Raw genomic sequence first — 17,375 nt, 5'->3', positions numbered from 1 at the left:
ACCTGTTCTGTTTAAGATTTTGTGCGATGTAAGGACCAAATAATACTGATGACATTGAATATTTTTATCTTTTCTTTTTAAATAAAGCATAACACGAATTGCTTCGTTCTGCACAAAATGACGAAACATAAATTGTAAAAAAGACAAGCGAACTTCTCGATCAAATGATGCTTTTCTAAATGTTCAAACTCATTCCCAATGGCGTCTCGGGTAATCAAATAAAATTCCAAAAGAAATCCCAAGACTGATAATGGATATATTGAGATGCATGCACATCTATTGCTCTGATTTATTTAAACCCATGTATAAACGAGCTCGAAACTTAGTGAAATCGTTTATGAATGTTTTGACATAATGAGTAATGAGAGAGAACGAGTGAGAGAGAGAGAGAGAGAGAGAGAGAGGGGGGGGGAGAGAGAGCGGACGAAGGTCTACATTTTCCATATTCATGGACGTATCTTGTTCTCTTTTGAACAAATTTTTTAGAGGTTTTCTTCCCGGAAAACTATTTGTCTAGAATTCCTTTTGTGAGCGATCATTATTTCGTTATTTATACAAACGAAACGAGTCACATTGCATAGTATTCATTATTAGAATATCGCGATTCGAAGTGAAAATAATTAAATTTAGAAAAATCCATAATGACTAATTATTTACAAACCAGTTGATTGTATCCAAGACGCTATGCCGGGACGAAAATTTGTTCCTAGAGCCATGAACCCTGTCGAGAAGACCTTCGTCGTATTAAATCTTTTTTAATCTTGTCATAAAAACTACGCGTGGACCTTCGTACACAAGGAACGCAAATAGTATCGTATTTCGTTGTTTTATTTTTCTTTGGAGAATGTAATATAATAGCAAGAATTCGATTTATAAACACACACACACGCGCGCGCGCGCGCGCGTATACATACACAAATACACGCGGTATGTTTTCATGGAGTGCACCAGGAATCCCGCCAAAGCGAAACCCAACAATTAGCAACGGAAGCAGTAACGTAACAAATTATCAATGTACTTACAATACTTAAGAAAAGGACAGTTTAATTGCACTACATTTGTAAACTTTATTAATTATACGTTGCAAAAAATTACATAAACCGTCACTGTTACTTCTTTCATCAGTCCATGCCCTTCTGCTGATTTAATTCTTACAAAAAAGAACAGGAGTAATTGCGTTCCGTACAGTTACGTAAATAATAAAAGTTACATGCTTTTTCTTGGTTTTGACATCACGTCTTGCATCGTACAATACCATGTTACGTGTATAAATGCAATATCACGGTAAATTTAAAAAACGCGTGTAACTGCATATTTCCTCAGTCACCTTAATAATCGCTACGAAAGATGGTGATAATGTGTAAATAGCGCATACACTGACAAATGAGTCACTGTATCACGTGAAGAATACTTTGCAAGATTACGAACTTGGCAGCCTTCATGAATTACAAAATATATGAATATGGTATATGCAATCGATGCAACCGAATGCACACTCGTGTATTGTTACTTATACCAGTTATATATTTCAAACTATAATACAAGGTACTTAGGAGACTATAATCTAAACTGTATAATTATAATCGGTGTTGCGGCTGGTCTTTAGGGCCACTAGCTGAAGCCGCATCCGTTGATGGTGAAACTTGTCCTTCCTTGTCTTTAGTGTCTTTCGATTTGTTCCATTCTTTCAATCCTTCCGGTAACGTGGTGTCCTCTTCGAACGATCCGGTACCCTCGACAAATTCTTCGTAAGTTGACTTTTCACGGAAAGGTCTGGGGCCAAGTAATTCTATCATGTCTTCTCTACTTAAAATCTCTTGTTTTAATAATCGTTCGGCAACCTAAGTAAATTAACAGCGAAAAGTTATTTCACTTCCGTTCTTCATAGAATCGTTTTTTTAATTAAATGTTTGTATTAATAATTAAAGATTATACCTTAGTTACGTTTTCCTTATGCTGTGTAAGTAAAGTATGCGTATGTGCATGGGCTCTTTCAATTAATGCACGTACTTCACTGTCGATCAGTTGTGCAGTATGTTCGGAATAAGGTTTGTCAAAAGCCATCTCTCCTGGCTGAGGCATTTGGAAGCTAACGTTGCCAACTTTTTCGTTCATACCGTACTGTATGACTTGCGCGTATGCACTTTGCGTGATCTGATAAAAAAAATATTTTGACATTTTAACAAACGAACGAGATATAAATTCAACGATTCAATTAATAACTCGTAGGTGCAGAAGTATTACCTTTTCCAAGTCATCTCTCGCTCCCGTCGTAATGCGCCCGAAAAATATTTCTTCGGATACTCGTCCACCGAGTGTCATACACATTCTATCAAACAACTGTTCCTTTGTGTAAAGATACTGTTCACGTGGTAAATACTGAGCATAACCCAATCCTTTCCCACGAGGAATTATAGATACCTGTTACATAAAAAATGAAGACATAGGAATAAAGCTTAGCGACTTAATTTTTATAAAAAATTAATTAAAGGCATTTCAATAATGAATTACATGGAATTCACACGTACCTTCAAAAGTGGATCCGCGTGTTCTAAAAACCAACCTGCTACCGCGTGACCAGCCTCGTGGTACGCAACTGTCTTTTTCTCTTCAGGTTGTAAAACATTTGTCTTCTTCTCCATACCAGCAACTACTCTTTCAATAGCTTGTTCAAAATGTTTCAGTTGAATATTATCGTTCATATCTCTTGCTGCTATTAAAGCTGCTTCATTGCATACATTAGCGATATCAGCTCCTAGAAAGAACTATGTATGATATTTTGACAATCAATATTGTTCCAAGTTTCATCGATTAATTTAATTTTCATACCTGTAAAACCAGGCGTTAACGAAGCCATTTTTCTTGCCAGCTGGTCTTTATCTAACGTAGTCCGCAACGGTGCTAAATGCACCTTGAAAATAGATGCTCGTCCTTTAATGTCTGGAGCAGGGACGAAAATTTGTCTATCGAATCTTCCAGGTCGTAATAGTGCTTTGTCTAATATGTCTACCCTGTTAGTTGCCGCTAATACGACTACATTGGTTGTTGTATTAAATCCTAAATAAACATCAATCGGTTAAACGTATGTTCTGACATTAAAATGTTTAATATTTTTGATTTTATCGTGTACCATCCATTTCAACTAAAAGTTGATTAAGCGTATTCTCTTGTTCAGAATGACCACCAAAATTACGACCTCCTCTTTTTCTTCCTACTGCATCGATTTCATCAATAAACAATATACACGGAGCGTGCTTTCGCGCCATTGTAAACATATCTCGAACCCTCGAGGGACCAACACCGACAAACATTTCCAAAAATTCAGAACCTGACACAGTGATAAAAGGAACATTCGCCTCTCCGGCTGTAGCCTTTGCTAATAATGTTTTTCCAGTACCCGGTGGACCTGTGAGAATATGATTTATTATGTACCCGATTTATTAAATTAACTTTACTTGCCAATATGTGTTTACCTGTTAACATTGCGCCCTTGGGAATCTTGGCACCAAGGTCAATGTACTGTTGAGGATTTTTCAAAAAATTTACAAATTCCATAATTTCAATTTTCGCTTCCTCACACCCAGCGACGTCTCTAAATTGTTAAATGGTATATAGAAATATGTGTAGTAATTTTATAATGCAAAAAGGAAACAATAAATAAAATTATTACTCAAACATAAGATCCTAAATGGAGTTTCGTAGGTTTCTTGACTTACTTAAATCGAACACCAATATCTTTGGAATTAATTAATTTTGCAGTCGATTCCATTACTCCGCCAAAAAGTCCTCGACCTCTTTTGCCTCCCGCAGAAAAGCTTTGCAGCGATTTTCGGAGTATGAATATGAGAAATCCTATAAATAGAAATTACTATCACAACCGGCAACAATTTGTATATATAACGTAACAATAAATTTGGTAACTCACCCCACATGAGTAATTGTGGCAAAACTTTCAAAACATGTTGCATCTCTACCTCATCTTTGTAAACTACTATCACATAATTTTGTGGTTCTATATTTAATTCAATTTGTGCATTTTCTAAATTCCTTTCAAACGTTTCAGTACTTCCAATGTTAAACCATAAAGTATCCTATGAAATGCATTAAACAAATTATAATATATTTTATAAATATATCATAGTTTGATTTACATTCTATACTCACAGATCCATTCACCAAATTTCCAGGTAACAATTTTACACGAACCCATTGTTTATTAACAACTTCTAATTTGTCTACAATTCCTTTATTTAAACACCTGTGAACAATTGGCAAGGATTATTCTATGAAATTTATTGAAATCAGATACATCAGTTAGCACAATGAAAAATAATCTATTACTTTGATATAAAATCTCTCCATGTGATCTCTTCTGCAGAATTGAATACCGCATTTAAACATAAACCTAGAGCTGCTGCAAATAATACACCAAACATCAGCATTGCTTTCTCATTTGGTGAATCTTCAAAAGGTTTCTTTCCACCCGGTCCAGTCACATTAAACTGAAAATTCCACTGGAAACCGGATTTATTGCTAGATGTAGACCGGGAAGATGTGCTACTCGATGGTTTAGCAGCCTCTTTGTCTGAACCTTTTTTAACTTTTTCCTCGACTTTGTCTGCAGTTTTAGAGGTGCCTTTTCCATTTCCTATAATCAAACAGAAATTATTATTTAACCTATCAATATTATATAGGATGTTTTGTGAAACATAATTTGCTAAACACTCTATATGAAGAGAGTGGATATAAAAATGAAGTAACAACCTTTAAAAAACTTTTCAAATCCTTTTGGTGCTTCATTACACAATATCTTCCACTGCCGTTGTAAGTGTTCAAACATAGTTGCTTCTGTGTCATTTTTAAACAATGACAAATATCTTCGTAACTAAAATAGATTTTACAATATATAATACTATACATAAACCATAAGAGACAATTTAGTGTAAGGAAATAATCACACTAATAACCACTTCAACTGAATTTTTAATCAAATTGATCTTTTTATTGCAATTAACATTTTTAACATAAAGTACTATTAACCACGTGTAACAGCACAGTACTATAGAAAGTAATTTACTACCATAAAGTAATCATTCTAAAGCATTTTTGTACGCATGTATGTACATGTACGTATATTTACAGCGAATTGTACTACAGGTGTAAAAACGTATTCAACGAATGTAAGATAAATGACAATTACAACAAAATATCACGATACAATTATATGAATAAGCAATTATTTTAAAACTTGAAATCATGATTAACATTAGAAATATTTGTTGTATCATAATGGATTACGGAGGTTATGTGATAGGTTACATTTGTACCTGCATTGTGTCAGCATTTTTGTACACAGATTTCAACATGAATTTTTCGAATTTCGCAGCCGAGAATAACAACTGATGGGCCATATTTTTCGTGTTTATCGGTTCTCACGTAATATGATGAAATTTCGTAATTTCTATCCCTAATACCGCCACAGTAAAACATTACCGGCCACAAGACACCATTCCAATAAATATCCCCAACCTTACTCCCACTTCCCACTTCCCATTTCCAACCCAAGTTAGATACACTGCACTTACACAACCGTGTCGCGTGAAGGGAAAGTCACTATACTCGACTATACTTTGCTACCCCTTCTTCTTCATGGTTGTATATATATAACTATAAATACACCATAGAGTACTCTCATAGAATCGAATGTCAACACTTTTCAGATACTGAATCTGAGTGCGCATACAATCCACCTTTGACTATATGATCAAAGCAATCCACGTGCAAATTTGTAATGTCGCTAAAAATAGAACCACCTATCGAAGAAGATATTTTTGAATTTCCGAGAAAAATTATTTTTATTAATATACATGCTTGTTATTACGACACTTAATTTAATCGTATTGCAACAAATTAAATAATTTTATGTATTTTAATAATCGTTAACATACAAAACATGATCGGAGTACAAATTGTAACTATACGCATTAATATACAATTTTTTTGTGCAAAATTACAACAATCAGACTTATCTGTAGAACGTGTATGAATAATAATAATTAAATATCCATTATTAATGTATTACTAAAGAAATTCTAATTTAATATATATGTGTTATTTGTATGTACAAAAAGAACATTAATAACTTGTATATGTACAATTACGATTAATGTGTTAACTTTCGGTTTGCGAATAATTCGAATTTTCTTCGATACTTATTGTACAAGGAACGTATTCTTGCACTGATTCCTAAAAAAAAATAATTTGTTTACAAATATTCATGTAAATTTAAAGCTAAGTAATTAAAAATTCATACCGAGTTAACAATTATTTGTCGTCCTTCTTCTAAATTCAATCCATCCATGTCTTCTGCTGTTAATATTATCACAGAATCTTCAGGTATACTATTTTCATCTATATAAGTTATAGGAATTTCTGATGAAACCTACAAATAAAATTTATTAGAAATCGAAAGTGCCAATGTTATGCTACACGAGGAACGATAACAAATACTGAAATCATGCAATACCTCGCAATATGTGAAATCCGATCCTTCTTGTGTCTTCACGTCTATGCTATGATGTTTGGCATCCGTTCGTTGTTTTCTCGAGTTTGGCAAACGTTCGGATTTTTTGCCGTCTTGTTGAAGGCGTCTCCATATTGTTGTTTTAGGAATATGATAAGTCATCGATGCCGCTGCTTGTGACATTTTTCCTCCTTTACAAGCGGCAACAGCCTCTTCTAACCGAGACTTCTTTAATTCTTCGTTTTCGGTTTTCCTTTTTTTCCAAAATGATAATGGCAGTTTTCCTTCATCTACCAGCCGAGCTTTATCCCTGAACAAAGTGGTCTTTGGAATCTGAAAATTCAATAATTGATATTGTTCACAGAAAGTTCAAGTGATGTAAAAAATTACTGCTCCATGCTTCTCATTCTTGTCACCTTAAATTCAAGCGCTACTTTCGTCAAATTCTCTCCCCTTTCTAAAGCTTTGACTGCAGCTTCTCGTTTATCAGAACCATAGGATCTCTTCATTTCAGAGCGTAATATTTGATAGCCTTCTTTTTGAATTCTTCTCCATAATACAGTCTTCGGTATACTAAACATTTCTGATGCATGTTGCAAACTAGACCCACCTATAATAACAATGAAATAAACTGAATAACGCAAAGGAGTTAACATTTTGTAATTTAAGGTGCATACCAACCAATTACAGCATTTATGGCAGCCTTCATACATTCAGCTGGATACTCGTTCCTTGATGCATTTAAATGTATCCCTAATGCTTTAGCACGCATGTATAGTGTGGAACGCGGTATATTATGTTTAGTCGAAGCTTCTATTAACGTTTGACCTGTTTTCAAGTCTTCAATTGCTGATGCTAACATATCGTCGCTATAATCTCTCTTTGTTGTATCGCGTCTGCGTTTCTTTCTTTTACTTAAAGTAGAATTTTCAGTTAACTTTTGCTCCTGTTCATCTTCCAAATCTTCGTAACTGTGTTGCAGTGAGTTAATAACATTTTCTTCTGTTTCGTTGATTACAGTCATTGATTCCTCGTTATTATCATTAAAATCTTTCGGACTCGTAACTGAATCATTCTCATCAAGCCCATCAATCTACAAACAAACAATATTAACACATTAATCGTAATTTTGCATTACAAATGAAAAATCAGTATTTTTGCTTAGATTGAACAAAAAGAACAACCTCGATGAGACCACATATTTTTAAGGAACGAGCAGCATCCAATAAACTGCTAATGTTCTCTACTGGAACTCGTACTTCCCCATGATAAATAAATTCTATAATACATTTTATATCCTGTGCAGATATATCGCTCAATATTATTGTCGGATGATAATCATTCACTTGACTCAGAACATCCTACAAATAAAAGATTTGATTGTTACATAAGTCATACCTGAAAATGTGCAGAACTAACCTACGCCATGAAACGCAAACTACGTTTTTAAAGAAAACCGAATTAATAATAACCATGTAAGATTAATATCAACAATGTGATCATGTGACATTAAATTTTTGGATTTACATAAAAGATAAATAGTTGAAATCTTTACACAGTCCAAATTATAATTATTATATTGACCGTGAGGATATAAAGGTAATCTTAACAAAATTTATTCAAGTTGAAGGCATTTTAAGTCTGCTCTTAAAAATATGAAAGTTCTTTACTCGAAACAAAGTGCTACAAGCGCAGAGAACTATACGATGAGCATGAATGCGTTCTCCAGCAGCAGCCAGTACAACATCAACCATACAATCTTCCTCCAGGAGTTGTTTAACTACATCGGATAAATGATTTTCATAATCATTCCATTTGAAACAGTAGCTTTGATTAATTTCATGTTGGCCAACAACTTCAGACATGCTGTTTCAGTTTCGATTCCTTTTCCAATGACATGTATACAATCGGAATTTGGAACGGGACTGAATTTTTCGCAACCAAGATGCGACACTTTCATTCGGCTGGTTCGTTGCACTTTCCAATAACCGACGAACTTCAATTTTCCCAGAAGCACAGAAGAAATTCACCGATATATTACAATCGTGTTAGATTACCATATTTTAAGTTCTCTCATATGAACATTTCTTCTTTGGTTAGCATCTCAGAATTTTGAAGTAGAAATAATCCTAGCGAAGATCGATTGCTGAAGTCACTAGATATGTAAAGTACCGTCGAATGACCGTCATTATGTCGCTAAACGAATGAGTGTAAATCAAATATTACAATTTTAACGTGTATTTTTATTATTGTTATTATAAAAGTCTAAAGTAGAATAACAGTAGAGTATCTAAGTAAGAAAATCGTATACAATCGTATATGGGGGTTTACACACAATTTACCCGCAAGCATGTTAATAGCGCCATCTACGGCGAAACGCTCAAATTTGTAGTAAATAATTAATATAAAAATAGTTATCGGCCCTTTGGTTAGTGGCGCCATCGGTGAGAAAACGCCTAAGTTTGTAAAGAAAACAGTTCCTACTATTTTTATAAGATGGAGCTAGCGATACCTTTGATAATAAATGCATAAATGCATAATTAATACGGTTCTCTATTTTATAATACTATAATATATTAGTAAATATGTCAAATTTATCGTTTGAATGAATAATTATTTAATGCAGCAATAATTATTGAGTCTTTAGTTATTTATGCCATCTAGCAGCAGCAATGGGAACTATTTTCACTACAAACTTGGGCGTTTTCCCACCGATGGCGCCACTACGCCTCATTTAATTAATATCAGTGAATAATAGCTAAAGATACCTATTATGTTGTTTCTAATTAGAAATTGATTTGTCATTTTCATAGAACACTTAAGTGAACAGGTATATAAATGTTAATCAGTGTACATATTTAATTTTCCTCTATATTACTATGGCGTTTCTTACTAAACATGTTCAGCAGCTAAAATATTTAGTGAAACATGAAGAGTAACAAGTATAGTTACTTTTCCTATTATGAAGTTGACATATGTTTTTTTTATTTCGCTCGGACGTGAAATCATTTAGATTTTCGTGAAAGTCATTCTGGGTTGAGGTTGAATAATAGTTCTAATTGAAAGTCGTAAAGAAATAGTTTAAAGTGTTGTAAAAGTAATAATTGATAAACAATGGATGCCGAACAAATTCTTAAGAGTGATATAAAACAATGTTTAAATTTAATAGTGGTTGGCAAAGATGCAGAGGTTACTGAAGGATGGACCAAACTTAAAAAACTAGAAAGCGAGCCTTTCCCCAGGCAATTAAATTACGAATCTATTCTGAGAGAAATACTAAATGATGAAATATTAAATGTACAAGAAATTCCAAGTATCATGATTTGGTTCTCAAAGTATTTAACAGAAAAACCATTTTGTATCAATCCAATTTCAAATGATGTTGCTGCTATGCTACGGAACACTGAAATCAATGATATGTCTGATTTAACAATGATTCTTCAAACTTTACTGGAACACAGTGTATATTTACCAGAGTCTGTGAATCATTCAAAGCTTTGCGAAGCAGTTATTACCAGTCTGTCTACATTCTCAATGTCACCTGATCCAAAAAAGATTTCAGAATTCACAGACAACGCAACTAAAGTTCAAAACTTTTTGAAAGTTGTACGAATAAAGTCTGACAACATTGAAAATGATAATTTAATTTTTATATGTCTCCAAACATTATATAGAATTATATCAGATACAAAACGTAAACAAGATCCAGGACCTGGTTTAGCAGCTATATTACAACTAGTAGAAGCATCTATTATACCACAAGCTGTAAACTGGATTCTTTCTGAATCGCATTGCGAATCTCAGTTAACCCAAGCTTTAAGGGTTCTGTGTAATTGGCTTCCAAAATGGAGAGGCGATCGACTTAGCATTTGGATTATGGAATTTATATTTGGCTTAGAAAAGCAACATAAATATTCTATACTTATAGAGGTTGCAAAAGCAACGCTTGATGTAATGTTTCATGCTTTGTTGGTACCAGTGATTCGTCAGAATGCTTCCATGGTTATATTTCATGTATTAAAAAGGCAAGGATCTCCATTTTTGTTTCGAACTATAGTGCGAAATACGCAAATGGCATTGACTTACTTAATAAAAGAAGATTCTGAGTCAAGTAAAGAATGTATACAGAATTTAGTTGATATTATGAAAATACTTATGTTAAGATTTCCAAGCCAATGTGTATATAGTAATTTAGAAAGTAGTTTCCCAGTGCAACCTCGAATGCACATTGTTCAAGAAATATGGAATGAACAGGTTTGGGTGGATGAAACAGAAACAATCGAGCCAATAATTGAATCACCTAAACCACACAATGGGAAAGTTGGACTTTCAAACCTTGGAAACACATGTTATATGAATAGTGTATTACAAGCACTGTTAATGACTAGACGGTTCTGTTACGAAGTATTGATGTACAAACCTTCAAACAAAGCTGATGATCAAGTTGTACTTAGAAAATTACAAAATCTATTTACTCTTTTATTATATTCAAAGAGAATTTCATTGGCACCAACTGAAATTTTATTAGCTTCTCGCCCTTCTTATTTTTTACCTGGTCAGCAACAGGACAGTTCAGAATTTCTCTGGTTAATATGTTATTAGTATTTTAATATTTGTTTCTGTTAGGCCAAAAAAAAAATATATATATATATTAAATGATTTATTTATTTTAACAGTCATTTGTTAGACCTCTTACATGAGCAAGAAAAGTCTATTACTGTAAACTGTGAAGCTAATGATTCTAATTTGAAGCATAAAGATGATAAGGAAATAAATGATGTTTCTACGATAAATGAAGAAGGTGGCAGTATTAAACGTTGGACAACGGAAGAAGACTTAACTGGAAGTATAGCTTTGGAAAGAAAAACACAATCATTAGCAGATTTTACACAAGGTAGTATCTTTGTTTCTAATATGTGTATATATGTTTCTTTTTAATAGTTTCTGTGTAAATATTACGTGAAATTCATTTTTATAGGAGAAGATTTAGCACAAATCCAGCAACTTAGCGATTCACATTCAGACTCTACAGACAGTGGAATACAGTCTGTAGGTGGGGAAGATACAAGTACACAAGTACCACTTGTACATAGAGTTTTAGGTGGAAAATGTAAAATTACTCACCAATGTGCTCAGTGTGATACTAGTTCTCATAATACTGACAAATTTCGTGACTTGCAATTGTGTTTCCCAGAAGAGATACAGGAAAATCAGGAAGTTTCTGTGCAAGATTTAATAAATTATTATCTTACACCAGAAAAACTGACCGGCGAGAACAAATATCGATGCGATAAATGTATGAAACTTTGCGATGCACAAAGGTTTATAAAAATTCTACATGCACCAACGTATTTAATTTTGATTCTGAAACATTTCCGTTACGATTTTGATACCAGACTAAGAACAAAACTACGGCACAAAGTAATGTATAACGAAACTATACAGTTACCAGTATCAACGCCTTTGTGCACAACTACCGAAACGTATCAACTATACGCTGCTGTTGTACACTCCGGTTATAGTATGGATTACGGTCATTATTTTACTTATGCTCGCGACTCGAAACAAAATTGGTACAAATTCAACGACAGTTACGTCTCGCAAACAACGTTTAATGATTTTAAGGACCTCAAACCACCAGATACGCCATTTATATTATTTTACGAGAAATGTGTACCATTCGAAGGAATTTACGACGAAGAGAAACCGGAGTTGTCGACGTTGAGTAAACATTTGCAGGAACTAGTGGCGAATGACACCACAGCCTATATCGAGGAATTAAGACATCAAGCAGAAAAGTCTCAGCGTAGTCGGCACAGTTCAATATTGTTACGAAAGAATGAAAATTCCGATGATGAAAATCCTCCACCGAGTAGCTGTCGGGGTGCAGTTAATATGCCTGCAAGTCGTTTCCTGTATTAGGTTATTTGAATATTTAAATGGTATATTCTTTTACAAAGTTACTCAAAGTTCCAGATGAATTTGTAATACATTTTCCTCATCATAGAAAGAAAGGTTAGGTGCTATTGCATCAATCGATATAACTGTTTAACATACTTAAAGATACTATTTTATGAAAATTAATACATATTTACCGTAGCGCCATTTTATTTCCCGATGTATCTTATCGTAACAATATTTTCCCGCGAATAACAGATTTATATGCAAATTTATACTTCATGTCTCGATAGTTTGTGTACCACATTGCAAAACAGGAATTTTTTAAATATTTTTGTTCAAATAGGTTGTTCTTTAAAAAATCAGGAATACGTAATTTTGTAGAATTTGTAAAAACTTACGCTGTCATTATTGGAAAGTGTATTATGAAATTTTAATGGAGACAGAATACAAACTCAGTACTTTGTAAGAAACGTAATATTATAATTGGCTGTGTTTTTACGTAGAGATGTACGTACAAAAAACAGTATTTACATGATGTGAGAAATACTATCAATTTGATAACCATACATTTGTCATGTTCTCGCACACTATAATTTGATATCCATTCAAATATGAATGCCTTTTGTCGTGTGAGAAAATACATGAATTATTTATTAAACGATATTTGTATCAAAGCTTATTTCCGTTTCGTAATGTTTATTTACACTTTATTCAAACGTTGGTTCATAAACACGGTGTATATAAATTCATAACTCTCTCGACAAACGGCATTTTTTTTTTTAAGATCAATGTTCTAAAATTGGCCAATATTTACAGATTTGTGTTACACGTCGTAAGTATTTTAGCAGAAAATGGGAAGAATATAAGACCGATAGTTACTATTGTTGTAAATAGGTGTATTTTAATCATTGTTACATTAATACACTCCGAGCATTACGAATCTGTGATAAATTTATACTGTCAAATTGATAATATTAATTTTATAGTACAGTATTCAACGAAACAAAAAAGAAGTACATTATTCACCTTAATTTATAATCGAAAAACTGTATTATATAGTATTCGTTAGGTCTTATATATTTGTAAATGCCCTCAGATGGTACGTGAATAAATTATTCGAAGCAACTCTTTCCTAATAGACGTAATACCATTTATTTATTGTTTGTTTAACATTTACCGTTGTAACGTACCACAAAAAGAGAGTATGAATATTACGCTAACTCGTAGAGTGAAAAACTGAATGTTCAACTAATATTTGATTGCACAATCGTACTGTTATCATTAATGAAATTATTTATTAGCGTGGTGCTGCTGTTCTTTACTCGTGTTCCATTTATGTTACTTTAACCATACCATAATGTAGATCGAATGTGAAAGACTTATTAAACAAATATATATATATAGCTAAGTAATACAACTGATAATTGATACTCGTGCGTTCTCTGTCGGCGTGCACGTTTCGTTATCATCCTGTCTATCTTTTAACACTTGTCTTCGTGAGTGAAATGTATCATATATAAAATATAAGTAAAAGGTGATCGATACTCTTCTATTTTCTATTTCAAACCAAAACTTTAATTATAATGACTCTAGTGGCAGAACCACAACGGTATGTATTTATCTTGGATCTATACGTCATAATTACACGTGATACAGATAAACTCATTAAGTGACTGAATAGATAGACCTAGTTTAGACCTGCTTGGAAACATCTATCGATACTATTTAGTTGTCAACGTTCTGTGGATACTTCGTTCGAGTTGGATCGTTTACGTACTTCGCAAGCCATTTATAGAAACAATGAAGACAATTTATTTAGCTATCATTGCCGGTAAGTGGACTCGAGTATGTTATTATTGCGACTCGTTTACATTTAACGTTGAAAATGTTTTCGTTGTTTTTGGAGACACAAGGAAGTGCTTTTTTCTGTATTTTTAGTAGTATGCATAATTAAGTTACTATGTCGCGTATAGATGCTCTGGAAAGAGTTCTAGAATCTGGGTATAGAAAAGTTAAGGCATTTTAAATATTATATAAAACCAAATGTACGCACGTAGATTACCAAGTTACAGAAATATTTTTATACAAAACAACATAATAGTTTCAAGGATACTATTTGTTGTTTACTGACTCTCTGTCGATCGTATCTTTTACGAGCACATTTTCGACACCTCGAGCTAAGAAAGAAAATGCAACAAAATCCGATATTTCGAAAATGTTGGCTTAGAATAGTCTTCTTAACAGTCATCAAGATGTACGATGCACCGAGAAGAATGTCTTTGACAGCGAAGGATACATTGCAAACAGGTGGTTTTCGATTAGGGGTTCCCCTGTCAGAGGCATTCTCTTCGCCATTGCAACCGGAAACCATCTTCGCAGGAAAGTGTCTTTCGACAGCCACGGTGCACCATAAGTGTTTGATCGGCAGGTAATTTGGGCATGATGTCGTACGGTCTTTTCTTCGGTTGGTCGTCGCCATCGCTGCCTCTCTTGTTGCAAGAAGACAGCCCCGTGCCGTTGACGAGACAGGAATCCGCGTGGGTGGCGGCTATCCAGACTCTCGGCGGATCCGTGGGCCCGTTGCTCTTCGTTCACATAGTGAACGTGATCGGCAGGAAGTGGTCGCTGCTTCTTACCGGGATCCCAGGGATAGTGGGATGGTTGATGATCGCTTTCGCGACGTCAGCCTGGGTAATTAATCTGCTTCTGTTTCTGTTTACGCTTACGCGACGATGCAACCAGAAGCGTTGATAAAAATTGAGATTTTCAATGATAATGATAATAACTGCTTTAACTCTTTATGACTTCTGCCGCGATACGGCTGATACTTTAAGCCGCGGACGACTGCGACGATAAAGTCTTCGCGGAGGTGCTCAAGTTACGTGCTTAACGCAACGTTTAGCGTGAGCTACTTAATTGTCTGTAATTTCTTTCTCAATGCTTCTGGCAGTAATCGAAACGTACGCAGATTCGTGGAAAGATGTATTTTTTTACAGGGAAGTAATAGTTGACGGAGGCTAGGCATGAACTATTAATCGCGTAGAAGTAAAGGAAGTGATTAGGTAGTAGGTTGTTTAGATAGAATGATGAGACTAAAGTTGCAAATAACTAGACCTATGATGCTGATTTTGAATTGATAGGTAAATAAGTGAATGTATAGATATTAGTTCATAGGTATACATAGTTAGATAGATGAATAGATAATAGATAAGTAGTTGGATACACGCGTGGAGCCTTGAGCTTGGAGCCCGCGGCTCTTACACAGGATTCACTGTGCACAGCTAGGCGTGCGAACTAAAAGATATTATTCAAAGCATCCCAGTACCTATTCCTAATTTAAAAAGATAAACTAATTTTGCAGGATAAAAGATACTTCAAGATAGTCACACCCGTTTCTATCGTTTAGGAGTTATACATAGCGAGGTTCTTCCATGGATTAAGCAGCAGCTGCGGATACGTGGTCTGTATGATGTATACAGGTGAAATTTCGCCAGCCAGCATACGAGGATTACTGACGGCGGCGTTAACCGTGTTCGGGAAGACTGGAGTATCCTTCGAATGGACTATAGGTCCCTTTCTTACCGTGATGGAGCTAGCCATGACATCCTTGTCCCTGTCAATTTTGTTTGTTGTTTGCACCCTGTGGATACCAGAGTCTCCCTATCACCTGATGCGCCGTGGGAGACATCAGGAAGCGATCCATACTCTGGCGCAATTGAGAGGGACCACGAACGTCTCCGAAGAGGCGACGGCGATCGAGAAATCCGTGGAATTGGATTTGGCCAACGACACCGGATTACGGGAGCTATTCTGCGTGTCAGGAAATCGCAAGTGCGTTTCAATAGAGTTTCGAGTGAATTTTCAAGTCATAGTTTACCATACTGGAAACCAATTACGGGGTGTTGTTGTAGTTACGGTTCTTGAATACAGGGAGAGTTCGATTTTCCTTACTTGCTTCATTGGTGTTTTATTTATTGTTGCTCTTGAGCACAATGGAGAGTCTTTAAGGTTTAGAGGTCTGGGGTCGAATATTGCAAACGAATCAGTTATAAAATTCTAAATGAAAATTGTATATGTATGCTAGCCGTTATTTTTCCTTATATCTCAGGAGAGGTACTCTAGAAAATCATGAAGATACTCATATCATTAAAATTTTTTTTTAAACGTCGTCACGTAAAAGTCTCAATAATTAAAAACAAGAAAATGTTTTTCTTCGCAGAGCGATAATAGTGGTGGTGACCCTGGTCGTAGTTCAACAGTGGAGCGGCAGCATGGCTATAATTTCTTACGCTCAACAAATCCTCGACACGACTAAGGAGAACAATGGCAAATATATAACTATGATATTGGGCGCCGTGCAAGTTGTGAGTACCATAATCGGCATGTGTTTGGTGGACAGATTCGGCAGAAGGTTGTTGCTGATTGTCTCTGCGTTCGGGACGTTCGTTTCGACGACGCTCGTCGGTTTGTTCTTTTATCTTCAAGACAGACAATTTGATGTGGACAATATCCTCTTGCTACCATCGATTGGAACGATACTTTACATCGTATCGTACACTTTGGGGTTGGCCGCTGTCCCGTTCACTATGATAAGCGAAGTTTTTCCTACGAACGTGAAAGCCCTGGGCAGCACGATCGCGATGTTCTTTTGCAATTTCACCTCTTTCTGTGTTACCGCGTCTTATCCAAGAATCGCCGACCAGTTCGGCCTGTACACCTCGTTTTGGATATTTTCCGCTATCAGCCTCGCGGGCGTCTTTTTCACGTACTTTTACGTGCCCGAGACGAAAGGGAAAACGCTTCAGGAGGTGCAGAACCAGTTACACGGTCGAAAATTGGTGTAGACTGGTTTCTCGTATGTATTTCTCGTGCCACATTTTCGCACAGGAGCACATGAACGAAACGTACCGAAAATTAGCCCCTTGAATTAGGCAACCTGTAGTGACAGATC

The 17,375-nt window shown here is 35.0% G+C and overlaps 4 protein-coding genes across 6 annotated transcripts; 2 read left to right on the top strand and 2 right to left on the bottom strand.

Moving 5' to 3' along the window:
- Nucleotides 1-1,053: 1,053 nt before the first annotated feature.
- LOC128884861 (AFG3-like protein 2) lies at nucleotides 1,054-5,559 on the bottom strand. Its single transcript, XM_054138519.1, has 13 exons — nucleotides 5,328-5,559; nucleotides 4,765-4,885; nucleotides 4,342-4,648; nucleotides 4,165-4,258; nucleotides 3,926-4,091; nucleotides 3,717-3,852; nucleotides 3,474-3,592; nucleotides 3,131-3,406; nucleotides 2,830-3,057; nucleotides 2,529-2,755; nucleotides 2,245-2,421; nucleotides 1,936-2,154; nucleotides 1,054-1,841 (listed from the first exon to the last, which is right to left on the bottom strand). Exons 1-13 carry the CDS (start codon nucleotides 5,409-5,411, stop codon nucleotides 1,578-1,580), a joined length of 2,418 nt encoding a protein of 805 aa, XP_053994494.1. The 5' UTR covers nucleotides 5,412-5,559; the 3' UTR covers nucleotides 1,054-1,577.
- LOC128884864 (protein abrupt-like) lies at nucleotides 5,379-8,846 on the bottom strand. Of its 2 annotated transcripts, none has more exons than XM_054138521.1 (7): nucleotides 8,194-8,846; nucleotides 7,708-7,884; nucleotides 7,205-7,616; nucleotides 6,940-7,133; nucleotides 6,527-6,856; nucleotides 6,314-6,442; nucleotides 5,379-6,246 (listed from the first exon to the last, which is right to left on the bottom strand). In XM_054138521.1, exons 1-7 carry the CDS (start codon nucleotides 8,386-8,388, stop codon nucleotides 6,172-6,174), a joined length of 1,512 nt encoding a protein of 503 aa, XP_053994496.1. In that variant the 5' UTR covers nucleotides 8,389-8,846; the 3' UTR covers nucleotides 5,379-6,171. The 2 variants fall into 2 exon arrangements, with proteins under 2 accessions (XP_053994496.1, XP_053994497.1); XM_054138522.1 differs by lacking the exon at nucleotides 8,194-8,846 and adding an exon at nucleotides 7,996-8,132.
- Nucleotides 8,847-9,387: 541 nt separating this feature from the next.
- LOC128872844 (ubiquitin carboxyl-terminal hydrolase 35-like) lies at nucleotides 9,388-13,968 on the top strand. Its single transcript, XM_054115930.1, has 3 exons — nucleotides 9,388-11,109; nucleotides 11,200-11,417; nucleotides 11,502-13,968. Exons 1-3 carry the CDS (start codon nucleotides 9,638-9,640, stop codon nucleotides 12,443-12,445), a joined length of 2,634 nt encoding a protein of 877 aa, XP_053971905.1. The 5' UTR covers nucleotides 9,388-9,637; the 3' UTR covers nucleotides 12,446-13,968.
- Nucleotides 13,892-17,369, top strand: LOC128872845 (facilitated trehalose transporter Tret1-like). 2 transcript variants are annotated; one of them, XM_054115931.1, is made up of 5 exons: nucleotides 13,892-14,033; nucleotides 14,110-14,255; nucleotides 14,853-15,115; nucleotides 15,831-16,255; nucleotides 16,644-17,369. In XM_054115931.1, exons 1-5 carry the CDS (start codon nucleotides 14,008-14,010, stop codon nucleotides 17,266-17,268), a joined length of 1,485 nt encoding a protein of 494 aa, XP_053971906.1. In that variant the 5' UTR covers nucleotides 13,892-14,007; the 3' UTR covers nucleotides 17,269-17,369. The 2 variants fall into 2 exon arrangements, with proteins under 2 accessions (XP_053971906.1, XP_053971907.1); XM_054115932.1 differs by lacking the exon at nucleotides 13,892-14,033 and having other exon boundaries at nucleotides 14,109-14,255; nucleotides 14,747-15,115.
- Nucleotides 17,370-17,375: the final 6 nt, after the last annotated feature.

The sequence above is a fragment of the Hylaeus volcanicus genome, chromosome 2, assembly GCF_026283585.1.
Source record: "Hylaeus volcanicus isolate JK05 chromosome 2, UHH_iyHylVolc1.0_haploid, whole genome shotgun sequence".
NCBI classification, from domain to species: domain Eukaryota; kingdom Metazoa; phylum Arthropoda; class Insecta; order Hymenoptera; family Colletidae; genus Hylaeus; species Hylaeus volcanicus.
The sequence above is the reverse complement of the archived record's forward strand: the minus strand, read 5'-3'. Positions and strand labels throughout refer to the sequence as shown.